Source organism: Biomphalaria glabrata, chromosome 3, assembly GCF_947242115.1.
Source record: "Biomphalaria glabrata chromosome 3, xgBioGlab47.1, whole genome shotgun sequence".
In the NCBI taxonomy this organism is placed as follows: Eukaryota; Metazoa; Mollusca; class Gastropoda; family Planorbidae; genus Biomphalaria; species Biomphalaria glabrata.
The window spans coordinates 54,542,315-54,555,849 of record NC_074713.1 but is presented as its reverse complement, the minus strand read 5'-3'; the positions used below and the strand labels follow the sequence as shown (position 1 = coordinate 54,555,849).

Sequence of the window (13,535 nt, the reverse complement as noted above, 5' to 3'; positions counted from 1 at the left end):
TTCTGCAGTCAGCGTCCAAGAGTCGCTTTAGGTTTGTAGGCTATAAAAGGATAAAGCCTACTGGTAGCACTGTCTACGGATGCAGGCTATTACATTACTTCGGAAATGTGTTCGATTACATTAGTAAAAAGAGTCTGTAAAAGATGGGGTTTTTTTTAACTCGACGCTTAGAGGGCCCCTGTTATAAGAAAAAAATGATAAAACCTTTAAAAAGTTAAATACGTGTCATGGTGGCATCCATGCGGCCCTCTCGGTTGCCTCTCAGGTACCCGCCCATGAAGCATTAGTCCGAATGCCCATATATTCAGTCAGATTAGATTCACATATCGGAGGTGGGGGGGGGGGCACACTTAATGATATACTAACTGTATTGACACCGGAAATCTTTTCATAATCTAATAGCTGAAATAAAAGTTATGGCATTTTTCATCTACTCAGTATATTGATAATGTACAACAAATCTTGATGGTGTGTGTGTACAGAGTTGTAACATTTTTACAAATGATTTCATAAATCTAGGGCTCAACCAATCAATGTCCAGTACTCACTTCCTGCAATTACAGACACACACATAAAAAGATTAATCATCGTGTCTTGTTATTCCCATGCAAATGTCGATTGCCAGATTGGCTTACGGACATGCGCAGAACGACTTTCCTCTTTGACCAAAAAAAAAAAAAGTTTATTCTTATGACTTGACCTAAATTTTAAAAGCAGTATATTTTTTGTACTGGTTTATGTTTGTGTAAAATTAATCAAAACCAAATAATAAGATTACCTTTTTTTTTTTGTGTGTGTATTTTTCAGTTGCCTTTCGTCGCAAGATGGCGCACTTTCTCAATTTTGGTCGTCTGCTAAGACGAAAAGACTGTCGGGATAACTATGATAAGAGAAGACACCTGTAATCATGAGCTTCTGCACTTTGAAGGGGATTTAAATAAGAGAATGGGTGAAAGAGAAAGCGAGTGACCTCTTCATATTTAGTTGTATTCTTTTTAAAAGTATTCGTTCATTTTTTAAATCTTTCTGATGTTTAAAAAGTTTCTTTTTCTTGTTAAGTTTGCTTAAAATAGATTCGGAAATTCCCTCTAAAGTGAAAACGGATACAGCAAGTTTTTGTTTCACTTCAAGAGTTAAACCATGACGTCAAGCGCACACCAGAATGCCTTATATGGCGCCGACACGTCGCTGTCTCGGTACAGTGCCGTCAGCACCATCAGCGCCCACCAGAATGGATGCTGCTGCTGCTGCTGCGAACACCACCAGCACCGGCGGAGCTACCACAACGACCTCCACGACGACCTTCAAATCAACAACAACAACAACGGAGGCCCCGGCGGTGGGGGCAGGGAGCATCCCGGCACGCTCCCCATGCCGGACAACGCCAGCTTCAGCCTGTCCACCACCTCCAACGGCTCGGTGGTCATCTCGGACAGGAGGCTGTGTGACTGCGAGGCGCTGAAGAAGGGCGCCAGAAAGAAGAAGAAGGAGAAAGAGGAGAAAGGCGAGGGCATGAAGGCGAGGCGGCTCTTCTTTCTGATCATCATTTTCGTGGTGTACGTCTGCATCGGCGCCGCTGTGTTCAACGCCCTGGAGGCGGGCGCCGAGCAGGAAAGGAAAAACGACCTCCAACGCACCATTGAAGTTTTTCTGGGTAAGTTTGAAATTTTATCACTATACCCTCAAACCAAACTATAACAGAAAAGTATTAGGTATTGTAGAAGCACTAATGAACCGCATGCCCCTCCACAAATTATCTTATCTTATATATTACAGACGTCGAAGCAGGACGTTTTGGCGCGGCCGTTTTGGCGCAGCCGTTTTGACGTGAAGGTCGTTTTGGCGCAGCCGTTTAGGCGCATGGGACCAAAATAGAAGATGATTTCGTCCCACGCGTCATGCATTGAGTCATGCATATTAACCAATGACCTAAATTCTGCCAAATCACTGGTTTTCCTGGCTAGCTCAGGCAACCCATTCCATGCTCTAATAGCACTAGGGAAGAAGGAGCACTTGTACAAATTTGTCCTAGCATATGGAACAATACAGCAATCTCTATCTTTGTGTCTTTCTGAGTATTTTATTAAATTTTGTTTTTGTATTTGAAGATTATGGTTCAGTGTTTTATGTATAATTGCTACTTTATTTTTAAGTCTTCTATCCCGAAGGCTTTCTAAATTTAGTGATTTTACCTAAGGTGTTACTCTAGTCAAATGGAAATATTCGTTTGTTATGATTCTCAATGCAACTCAATGTTTACAAAGCTTTTATTAGTCTGAGTGAATTCTTTTACACTGTATATCTTCTCCCACTTCCCAATCTTGGATCAAGTTGAAACTTTGCACAATTATTTTTTTTTTGTCGATGACAACGCGTGAATCAATCAGAAGATTAAAAGATTTAATTACTTTTTCAAAAGTCAGCATGAAAACTTTATCTCAGATACCCCCCCCCCCTTTTTTTTTTCCCGACAAGTCCATAAAAGTGATTGGTTTGCATGAAAGTTGCGCTAAACAAAAGCATTTTATAAAAATATTTCTAGACCAGTGTTTCCCAAAGGGGAGTAAGCTTACCCCTAGGGGTACGGAAAGACTTTGGGGGGGGGGGGGTGTGTACGCGTTGCACCTCATTAACTATGGGGATTTTTTTTAAATACCCAGTTATTATGTTCTGTTAATAAATTAAAATGCGGTGGTTGGGGGGGGGGATACTCAGCATTACACAAATTATAAAAGGCGTACACATAGTTCAAAAGTTTTGGAAAATTTGATCTAGATCTATTAAAAAGGTTATTACATTATTGATACAAATAAGTTAATCCAGTTTGACTTCAAAATATAGGCTTTTGTTTTTCAAAAGTAATTTGTATTTTTTTTTTTGCTTGTTTTGTTACATTTTCGAATCGACTAAACTCTACCATAATCATAGCCAAGACCAGCGGCTATTAGCCTTTCTAGAGGAAATGGGAAATTCTCGACCAAAAAAAAAACGAAACGAAATTTCATGTTCCCGGATTTGAGATTCTATTGACACACGAATTATGTCTTCCATTTCTGATGATGGCTATTGACAGTCTGAGCGCCTCTATTACATCAGTGCTAACGGCGCTTTGAAATTGTCTGGAGGTCAAATAAAAAATACAACATTGAACCGGACTCGCCATCAATTTGTAACGACAATCATTAGAAAGTGTAAAGTATGAGGCTTCCATTGAAATGAGCAATTTTGTGTCTGAGATTATTGGTTTCTGACACCATATTTGTTTCATTGCAATTACAGTTCTCTCTTTTTATTTTCTCTAACATTTTCGTCTGCTGATTTTTCAGCTCCTACTTTTTATTTTATTCTGACGACCAAATCTTAAACAAGAAAAACATACAATATACTTTTAAAAAAAACAAAGCTTGTATTTCATATGACAATATTAATTAGTTTGGATCAGGCATGTAATAATATGTACCATTGACCTAGACATAATAAATCTGTGCGGTTATAAATATTTTTACCCATTGTTTTTGTATAGTTTTAACTTTCTCAATGTCCTATGATCCTATCACTTGTCTGGGCCAGTTGTGAAAGCGGGGAGGGAAGAAGGGGGGTATCTTGGTGAATGTTTACATGATCATTTTTGTTTTAATGCAAAGACAAAAAAAATGTTCACTCAGGGCTCGAGTCCTCAAGGGCATTAATTCCACTTATACCAGCACACCTGTACAGAACTGTGACGTGGCAACGTGCTATTGGTCTAATCCAGTGGTGCCCAACCTAATTCAAGCTGCGGGCCAATTTAATTTCCGACACTCGTGTCGCGGGCCATATGACCGAACAGGAACGAAATCGAAAAAGGATTGACCTACAACAACTTTAATAGAAACCAGTGGATCTAGTACTTACTACTTACTGTACCTACATTAATTAATGGCATATCATTTTAATGGCATTTTTTTTAATGCGTCGGGAACTGTCTTCATTTCTCTACTTAAATTGTAAGCAAAATTATAGCTAGCTAGCCAACGACTCATTTATTTTCTTGTCTCTTTTTGGTAAAATTCCCATCGATCCTCCGATTTCTAGGCGTAGTTAAAAAAATCTTTTTATTCGCGGCTCAAACCAAGTAAGATGTCATATTTGTTTTATAACGACGTTTATCTTGTTATAGAATACAACAACGGCTACACTTTCTATACAAATGAAATATGTGACTTATTATCGTTACTTTTCCTGGGCGATTCCAAATTCCACTTTTAGTTTCTTTAACTCTCTCATTTTTTAAACGTACAAAGGTTAACGGTCATCAGAGGACCTTAACGTAGGTAAGATACATTTTTCGAGTTTGTTTGTTTTTGTGTTTTTTTTTTGTAAAAAAATGAAGGGATTTTCTAATCTTTCGGCCGACGTTTCTGCGGGCCGGATGGAACCACGTCGCGGGCCAGATCTGGCCCACGGGCCGTACGTTGGGCATCACTGGGCGAATCTGCCCACATGTTATGACGTTTCAGGTCAGGCCTTCTATAACGAATGGTCTCGGACAGAGACAAGGAAAGAAAGGACAGACAGACAGACAGACAGACGTACAGACAGACAGACAGACGGACAGACGGACAGACAGACAGACAGACGGACAGACAGACAGACAGACAGACGGAACGTTGTAGTATAAAGTGACTCTTATAGTCGAAAGAGATGATTTGTCATAATAGGGTGGAGAAAGAAACATGAGCGAGCTGGATCAAATCCTAGGAGTGAAATACAAAAAGTTTATCGGGCAGATGCATGAATCGATGAATGGATAGATGCTCGGATCAAAAGAATGATGGATAGACGGATGGATGATTTGATGAAAAGAATGATGGATAGATTGATGGTTGGATGAAAGTGAAGATGAATAGACTGATGGATGATTGGATGATAACAAAAGATGGATAGATCGACGGATGAATGGACGAGTAGAGAGAATCCAATTAAAGTTCGTCCGTCGCATTCAGTGAAGTCTACTTCTGTCATCGAGGAGGCTGAGGCCTTGGATCTCTGTCTTTTTGCCTTCACATCTGGCTGGTGAGGCTGGACTGAGCCTGGAATGTCTGGCTATACACTTACAGGCTCTGCTTTGTTTTTTTAAGCAAATTCATAAAGGCTTTGGCGTTTCTCTCTGTTTTGCCATTTTTGTTTTGCCATTTTTCTTCTGCCCCGATCTTTCTGGTGTTTTACAGTACTTTACTATGCCATGAGTTACATATTTAGTTCAACCATTCTTCGGAAAAGGGGGGGGGGGGTGATATTTTAAATTGAGAACCACTGGTTATTATAACCCTGCACTAACAAGTCTACACGATTAACACATTTTGATAACCATCGCCAGGACGTAGCTAGCACGGGGGCGTCAATGCTAACGCTCTCGCACATAAGAACCATTTTTGTTTTAAACTACTAGAGTTACTGGACATGTTTATGTAATGTTTCTCAGCTTGTTGTCACAAGGTCGTCCAGCACAGACGTCACAGACGTCACAGACGTCACGTTGATCACGCGTAAGACGTGCGGAGTGAAAAAACACGAGTCGGTCAAATTGTTTTTTTTGTTGTCCTCGGGGGAAGGACAAATACATATAAGTCTTGTTAGAGTGTTGATTTAAGGCACGACCGGAACGTAGAGGAGCCAGGATGCACTCACGCACATAAACACACACACACACCCACTCACGGCTTGTGTACGCTTTCCTTAATGCTTTCATTTTGTTTCATGGCATGCACCCACATAGACGCACAAACACACACACACGCGTGCGTTTATCTGATTCACAGCACAGCAGCTCCACTCACGATTTAGAGAGGAGAGAGGAAATGGAGAGAGAAAGGGAGAGGAAATGGAGAGAGAAAGAGAGAGGGCGAGAGAGAGAGAGAGAGAGGGGGTGAGAGAAAGAGAGGGTGAGAGAGAGAGAGAGATAGGGTGAGAGAGAGAGAGAGAGAGAGGGTGAGAGAGAGAGGGTGAGAGAAAGAGAGAGAGGGTGAGAGAGAGAGAGAGAGTGAGAGAGAGAGGGTGAGAGAGAGAGAGAGAGAGAGAGAGAGAGAGAGAGAGAGGGTGAGAGAGAGAAAGAGAGGGTGAGAGAGAAAGAGAGAGGGCGAAAGAGAGAGAGAGAGAGAGGGTGAGAGAAAGAGAGGGTGAGAGAAAAAGAGAGAGGGCGAGAGAGAGAGAGAGAGAGAAGGTGAGAGGGAAAAGAGAAGTGAAAATGTAAGATGATGAAAATGGAGATATTTTTTATGAAGAAATACCTAAAAGTAAGAACTTAGAAAGAGAAAGAGCTAGAGTTTTAGGTAGGGTGCAATAATCTTAATTTTTTTAAAAGAACGCCCGAGACATGCCAATGAGACTGACTTCAACTCTATATCCAATGTACTGCAGAGTTGTGAGTGTCAGTGACAAGTAACATATAGGCAGAGTTATGAGTGTCAGTGACAAGTAACATATAGTCAGAGTTGTGAGTGTCAGTGACAAGTAACATATAGTCAGAGTTGTGAGTGTCAGTGACAAGTAACATATAGGCAGAGTTATGAGTGTCAGTGACAAGTAACATATAGTCAGAGTTGTGAGTGTCGGTGACAAGTAACATATAGGCAGAGTTATGAGTGTCAGTGACAAGTAACATATAGGCAGAGTTATGAGTGTCAGTGACAAGTAACATATAGGCAGAATTATGAGTGTCAGTGACAAGTAACATATAGGCAGAGTTATGAGTGTCAGTGATAAGTAACATATAGGCAAAGTTGTGAGTGTCAGTGACAAGTAACATTATAGTCTCAATCGATCCCCTTCAGTTCATGAATGTTACACTACTTCTCAAACACACACATGGCAGTGATGGCACAACCAGACCGACAAGCCGACAATTGACCTGCTAATTGGCGTTCTGGTTTTATCAAATGCCGTTGTCATATTTACCAATGAAACAAAAATGTTACACATATTATTCTTTCGAGGCTGCATCCAGAGGCGTATCTTTTTTAAATTATTATTTAGGTCGCTCTATAAACATATTTCCGTATTCGATATGGCTCACTGATATAAGTGTCAAACCAAAAAAAAAAAAGGGTTCAAACCACTGGACCATCTTACTAACAATTACCGCCCAAGTTACTCAGTTTCAACCACAACAACAACAAAATGGCATCATAGTTTTCATATGAACTCTAAGGCGGCCCTAGAGGGCCCGCTGTTGAGCAAGCAATACATCTATTCCTACAGGTCTTGATATTTTTAATGTATAGAACATATAGTTGAAGTTAGATATCAGCATCCTTTTTGTTTGTTTTTTCCTTTTTTTTTATACTAATACTTTAAGTATCCACGTTTTTATTATTATTTAGGTCGCTCTATAAACATTTCTGTATTCGATATGGCTCACTGATATAAGTGTCAAACCAAAAAAAAAAATGGGTTCAAACCACTGGACCATCTTACTAAAAATTAACGCCCTAGTTACTCAGTTTCAACCACAACAAGCAATACATCTCTTCCTGCAGGTCTTGGTATTTTTAATACATAGAACATAAATAATAAGGCTTGTCTTCGAGTCCGAAGATTAGTGAGGAATGCAGTATTTCCTGTGGCTGCGCAGTCCCAGCTGTGACCTACATATTTTGCCACCTCCGGGGCAAGCATAACCATTGTCCGCAGGCGGTCGATTTAGATTTTCTTTTCGCCGTCTGCGTTTGTCCTCGGCAGCAGATTTTCTTTTGGTCTCAATTGTGTATCCCGCGGCCTTCGTGAGTGACCTCCAGCTGCCTAGTTCTGAGGCCGCATGCAACCAGGTGCTCTCTTCTATGTCAGCCATAAAGTTGAAGTTAGATAACAACATCCCTTTTGTTTGTTTTGTTTCCTTTTTACATTTCTCTGCTGATTCAACGACTTCATCTACAGCTTTATGATGTCATTGTCACTAATACTTTAGGTATTTACGTTTTTGAATATTATTTTAAGAATGTTTTTTTTTTTTTTTTTAAGAAAAACTTGGTTTGGATATTTAGTTTTCAAATCAAAAGTGTTTGCTTTAGAAAAACTTGGTTTGGATATTTAGTTTTCAAATCAAAAGTGTTTGCTTTAAAAAAAAAAAAGAAAGTAGCCTTAGCACCCGTGTTTAGCATGCTATAAAATACAATAGGTTTAGATTTTCAGTAGTGCTTTTACTTTATATATATATATATATATATATATATTGTTGTAACTCTAAGTCAGGCACTCAACGAAAGGCATGTCGGCAACAGTAAACGATGTATTTATTTATTATAAGCATCAACAAATAGTAATAGTTGCTAGTTAGACTTGGACGTCTGCTATAAAGTCACAGGGAGTAATATGTCTTAAGTTCTAAGAGTCCTACTTCATACCAGAACACAGAACAGACCACCGACACATTTCCCAGTGTCGCTCCAGGTCTCCCAAACAGTTTCCTAGTATCACACAGGACAGCACTCAGCACCAGACTGTTCAGACTCCCATGACCTTTTAGCCGGATCACAACAGTCCTTCTTCCTATCTAAACATATCTTCTACTACTTGTGTTGAATGGCGCTCTGATGCGCACCATCAGTGTTGCTCGGGAGCGGAGTTACAACAATATATATAAATATAACCTGACAGACGGACGAACAGACTGACTTAACAAAATTTTTAGCTTCTACCGCTTTAAATGTGTCCATCTTAAAGGATGCTAAATAATGAATATTGACATCCCAAAATTAATTAAAATTGTCTTTTCGAATGAATCTTACTGTTCGACTTACATCCGAAGTTTTGGATTATAAGGTTTTTGCGTTCGATATTTTTCTCTCCAATAAAGAAGATCTAATTATTTACAACCGCGATGCATGAAACTACGGAACGCGTGCCACATCCGGCCCGTGACGCTATCCCGACCATCAAAATATCTGACTTCAATGCATAATGAAGCCTCAGAACGGGGTTTCATTTCATGTCTCATCGTGGCGCCTTCGTGGAAACGTCTGTCAGGCTAGCTAAGATAGATCACTGCCTCCAGGGGGCTTCCACATTGCGTTCTAGCACGTGAAGAGGATATAAGAAAGGCTGGCCATTTGTCCCATCCACAGCTGGTGGGGATGGCCCTCTCACGGATAGTGTCGGTGCATGATAGGAAAACGTAGGAACCTCTTGTAGGTTCGGTCTCGGGCCTCCACTTTGAAAGGAACCGTGACTTACTGTCAATGATGTGATAAAATGATCATCTAGGGGACAAGAGGGATCATTAAAGGGAAACTCGGTTGGTTTTTCAAATTTGAATTATTGACATATTTAAATTCTGCGTAAAAAGTTGTAATAGTAAACATTTTACCATTTTGTATTTAAATGCTTAGAAACATTTATATTTAATAAATTAGTCGGTAAATTCTTGACATCTAAAAAAAAACGGTTCATACGTCACTTCCCTCAACAATACTGAAAGAGAAACTAGATTTGACCAATCGTATCGCTTCATTCTTACAGTAGCTGTTAAACTTAGTGACGGCCTAGTCCAGAGCTATGATACAGTTATATATATATATAGAGAGAGAGATCTAAAAGCATTAGGATAACCAACTCGAGAAAAAAAGTAACATTTTCATCTAAGCCCCTCCCTGTCCCAAGAAGAAAATAGATCGCAGGTCTGACTAATTCGAACAAGCTGGTCAGTGTAAGGTTAGTCGAGACTACGTGTAGTCGGTCATGACAAGACAACCAAGCGATAGTGTTTGTTGTGTGTTGAGTGGTCAGGCGAGAAGATACACACCCCGTGGTTAGTCAAGCATGTAAATCTACTTTTGATACGCATTTTTTCTTTGCTTACAAGATCCTAGATCTAACTGCATAGACAAAGATATATTTCTTTTACGAGAATGTAAACTTTGCTGTATGGTCTCCTGTTACACAATAAGTCAATAGATTAAAACGCATTTGTGACGTCACATAGAAACCCGGTGAAAGTCTGTTACTGTTTTGGATGCGCAGGAAAATTACGTCGGAAAAACATCAATTACTAAGTTATTATTGCAAATAAAAAAAATAATATTATCTGTAAATTAAAACACATATTATATCGAAAATTGTCAAAACCATCGGAGCTTCCCTTTAAAAAGCCAATCTCTCACTATTGACCTCTGGGTAAAATTAAAGGGTCATAAACTGGCGCAAGCTTGACCCTTATCGGACGCTCATTGATCCGCAGAGCTTTGTTAGCAGTGACACATATGTCTTAAATGGATGTGTCTCCCTAAGTCCGAAAAGGGTTGAGAATCACTGGTTTACGAGTTTAACTCTTTCTCTCCTAACCGACGATACAAACGTTGGTTCCATCAGAATGTGGTAAATAATTGCGCAGAGAAAGAGTTAATAACGGAAATGAAAACAAAACTCTCCCGTCAGACCACTAATTGCTAGGAACGTGCTTACACAATAACCTTTTGAACTTTGAAAATCTACATCTACATTAATCCGGTGACAAAACAAAAACGAATCGCCAGAAAATGTCAACAAGCCTATATTTCTTTTTGGTTACATTGTGCTGAGGGAGAGAACTCTGCCGGTAAGTCATTGATCTTCTGCAACCTTCAGACGAGTCGATTACGTCCGTCATTCGACTACTTACTGCACATTTTCAAACATGTGTTGGCGCCACGTGAATAGGGAGCCAATTAAAATAGTTCCACAATGAAAAGGGGGGGGGTGAAATCTTGTGAAATTGTGAGTTAATAACAGCTAAGTAACATAATGTTAGCGTCTGGGATCTCGGAAATATGACATGGAGAGAATGAGCTTTTTAAAGCCACGTGCAGACGTTTAGACATGGGCATGGTGACATTGAATCACGTGTTTGACAAGAGCAGACGACAGACAACGATGTGCAAAGTACGTTGGTCTGGTTGAAATCTATAACAGGATGTTTAGATCTGGTTGAAATCTGTAACTCAGGGTGCTTAGATCTGGTTGAAATCTATAACTGAGGATGTTTAGATCTGGTTGAAATCTATAACAGGATGTTTAGATCGGTTGAAATCTGTAACTCAGGGTGATTAGATCTGGTTGAAATCTATAACTGAGGATGTTTAGATCTGGTTGAAATCTATAACTGAGGATGTTTAGATCTAGTTGAAATCTGTAACTCAGGGTGTTTAGATCTGGTTGAAATCTATAACTGAGGATGTTTAGATTTGGTTGAAATCTATGACTGAGGATGTTTAGATCTGGTTGAAATCTATAACTGAGGATATATACCTTCCACAAGACATACCCATGACAGGTACAGATAACAGTAAAGTTAAGTACCCCTTACAGACCTTGTGACGATCTATAAGGCAGATTATGTAAAGATCGTCTGATTCTGTTTCTATGGCCGACTGTTTAAGAGAGTGTCATGTGGCCAGCACAACGACCAACAGTCTTTAGTTTCCCCAACTAGTATCAGAGTTGGGCTGAACCAGTAAAAGAAAAAGTAAAAGTTCCGCTTTCAGACCTTGCGATCTATAGAGCAGATGATGTAAAGGTCACCTGTTTCTGTGGCCCACGGTTCACGAGGGTGTGATGTGGCAGAACCAGTTGCGTCGTGAAAATCCCGTAATTTAACATCCCAGTCTTCACCGAGAATCAAACCCGATACCCCTCGGTTCGAAAGCCAATTGAGTTATCACTCAGCCACCACTCCCTACGTACAGATTATATGAAAAAGCTATACTTTAAAAGGTGTTCAATTAGATCCATGTTTTCTAAAACTGTGTTCCGCGGGACCCTAGTGTTCCGCTAGGTCTGAATAGGTGTTCCACGAACTACTGGAATAATTAACTAGTAGGCCGCAAAGTGTTCCGCTAAATACTCAGAGTGTGCCAAGTTTTGCGAAGTGTTCCGTTAAGGAAAAGACAGAGAGGAATGGAGAAAGACGGTTGAGAGTCTTGCATGGTGCCCCAAACGGTCCAACAGACTAAGGGATAGTTAAAGGTAAAATGTAAAATGGTTACATGTCTCACGAATCGATACCGTGACCTCATTTTGTTTCTTTCTAGGAAAAGGTCAGGTCAAAGGAAGTTCACAGAGTAAGCATATGGTAATTATAATTAACCAATCAGAGTCAGGGAAAAAAAAAAGGCGCGAACATCCGTTTCTAGAAGGTCATAGGTCATAGGAATATTTATATTGGACGTTTCCATGATTCTAGACAAGAAAAACATGTAAAAAATACTTTTAAGGAAAGCAAAACTAATATTAGTATTTGTATAAATTTGTGCATTCTGTGAATTCTGCATATACATATTATCGACCTAGATTATAAATATTTTTACCAATTGTTTTAGATTAGCTTTTATCTTTCTGAATGCACTATGATCCTATGAATTGTCTGAACCTGTTGCAAATGAGGGAGGGGAAGAACTGAGGTATCTTTGTGAATTTTTTTTCGACCGTCTTTTTGAATGCATAAAAAAAAAATTCACAAATTTCCTCAAGGGGACTAATTCAACTTACACAACCACATCTGTCAAGTTCGATTTCTTTCCCTTGTTCAAGGTTAATTTGTTAAATTGATTCTTATGTTATCGGGTAAAAGAAATAACTGTGCAAAATTTCAGCTTGATCCGAGATTGGATGTGGGAGAAATAACGTGTACAAACTTTTTACCAGACAGACAGAGTTGATATAAGCTTCTGTATAAAGAAGCAAAGAAGTTTCTCGAATGTATTTTCGTCAATTTAAATTCCCCCGCAAGTGATTCTGTTTGCGCCACTGAACTTACACAAAGGAAAAATAAACACAATCATTAATATAAGGTCGTCACAAAATTAGACACTAAAAACAGTAATAGTCACAACATGTGCCCAGCACAGCGACCAATAGGTTTTACTTTGCCTCAGGTAAAGCCGAGTAACCAATTAGAGCTTTTAGAACTGGCTGGGCTCAGAGGCGACCTAAAGTTTAGGATTACGAAAATAATTTCAGCCTTAACCCGGGAACATGAGATTCTTGGTTCGGTGGCTGAGAGCTCTACCACTCGACCAGTACCCACACTCTTAGATATATTGTTGTCTTCGGTTGGTAGATTCAGGAAGAGTGCAGTATTTCATGGGGCTGTACTGACCCAGCTGTGACCTACATATTTTGCCCAAACCAATGCAGACAAAGCCATTGTCTGCCTGAGGTAGATTAAGGTTCTCTTGTCACCGTCTTCGTCAGTCTTCAGCGTGTTTGTATTTACTTTATCTTATATATTTCAGACGTTGCTTCAAAATAAGACGATAATTGCGTCCTATTTTTTTTTTTTTTTTTTTTTTTTATTTTTTTTTTATAGATTTTATTTCATTATTCAAGTATTAAAAAAACAACAACATAAAAATGTACATTCAACCTATACAATTTAATATTGCAGTCAGCTTAAATATATATATATATATATATAAATATACATTAGTGATCAAACGAAACTATCATTATATAGGCCCTATGTTGACATATAAAAGATGTTATAGATCTGCTTTTATATTTTATTTAATTGTATTAATTATCTT

At 39.2% G+C, this 13,535-nt stretch overlaps 1 protein-coding gene across 3 annotated transcripts in view; it reads left to right on the top strand.

Moving 5' to 3' along the window:
• The window catches only part of LOC106054507 (potassium channel subfamily K member 16-like), a 135,623-nt gene that overhangs the window by 37,133 nt on the left and 84,955 nt on the right, over positions 1-13,535 (top strand). For all 3 annotated transcript variants that reach the window (XM_056022690.1, XM_056022689.1, XM_056022692.1), the window contains exon 2: positions 808-1,654. In XM_056022690.1, coding sequence (XP_055878665.1) covers positions 1,141-1,654 — 514 coding nt within the window. In that variant the 5' untranslated portion in view covers positions 808-1,140. The remainder of the gene's footprint in view (positions 1-807; positions 1,655-13,535) is intronic.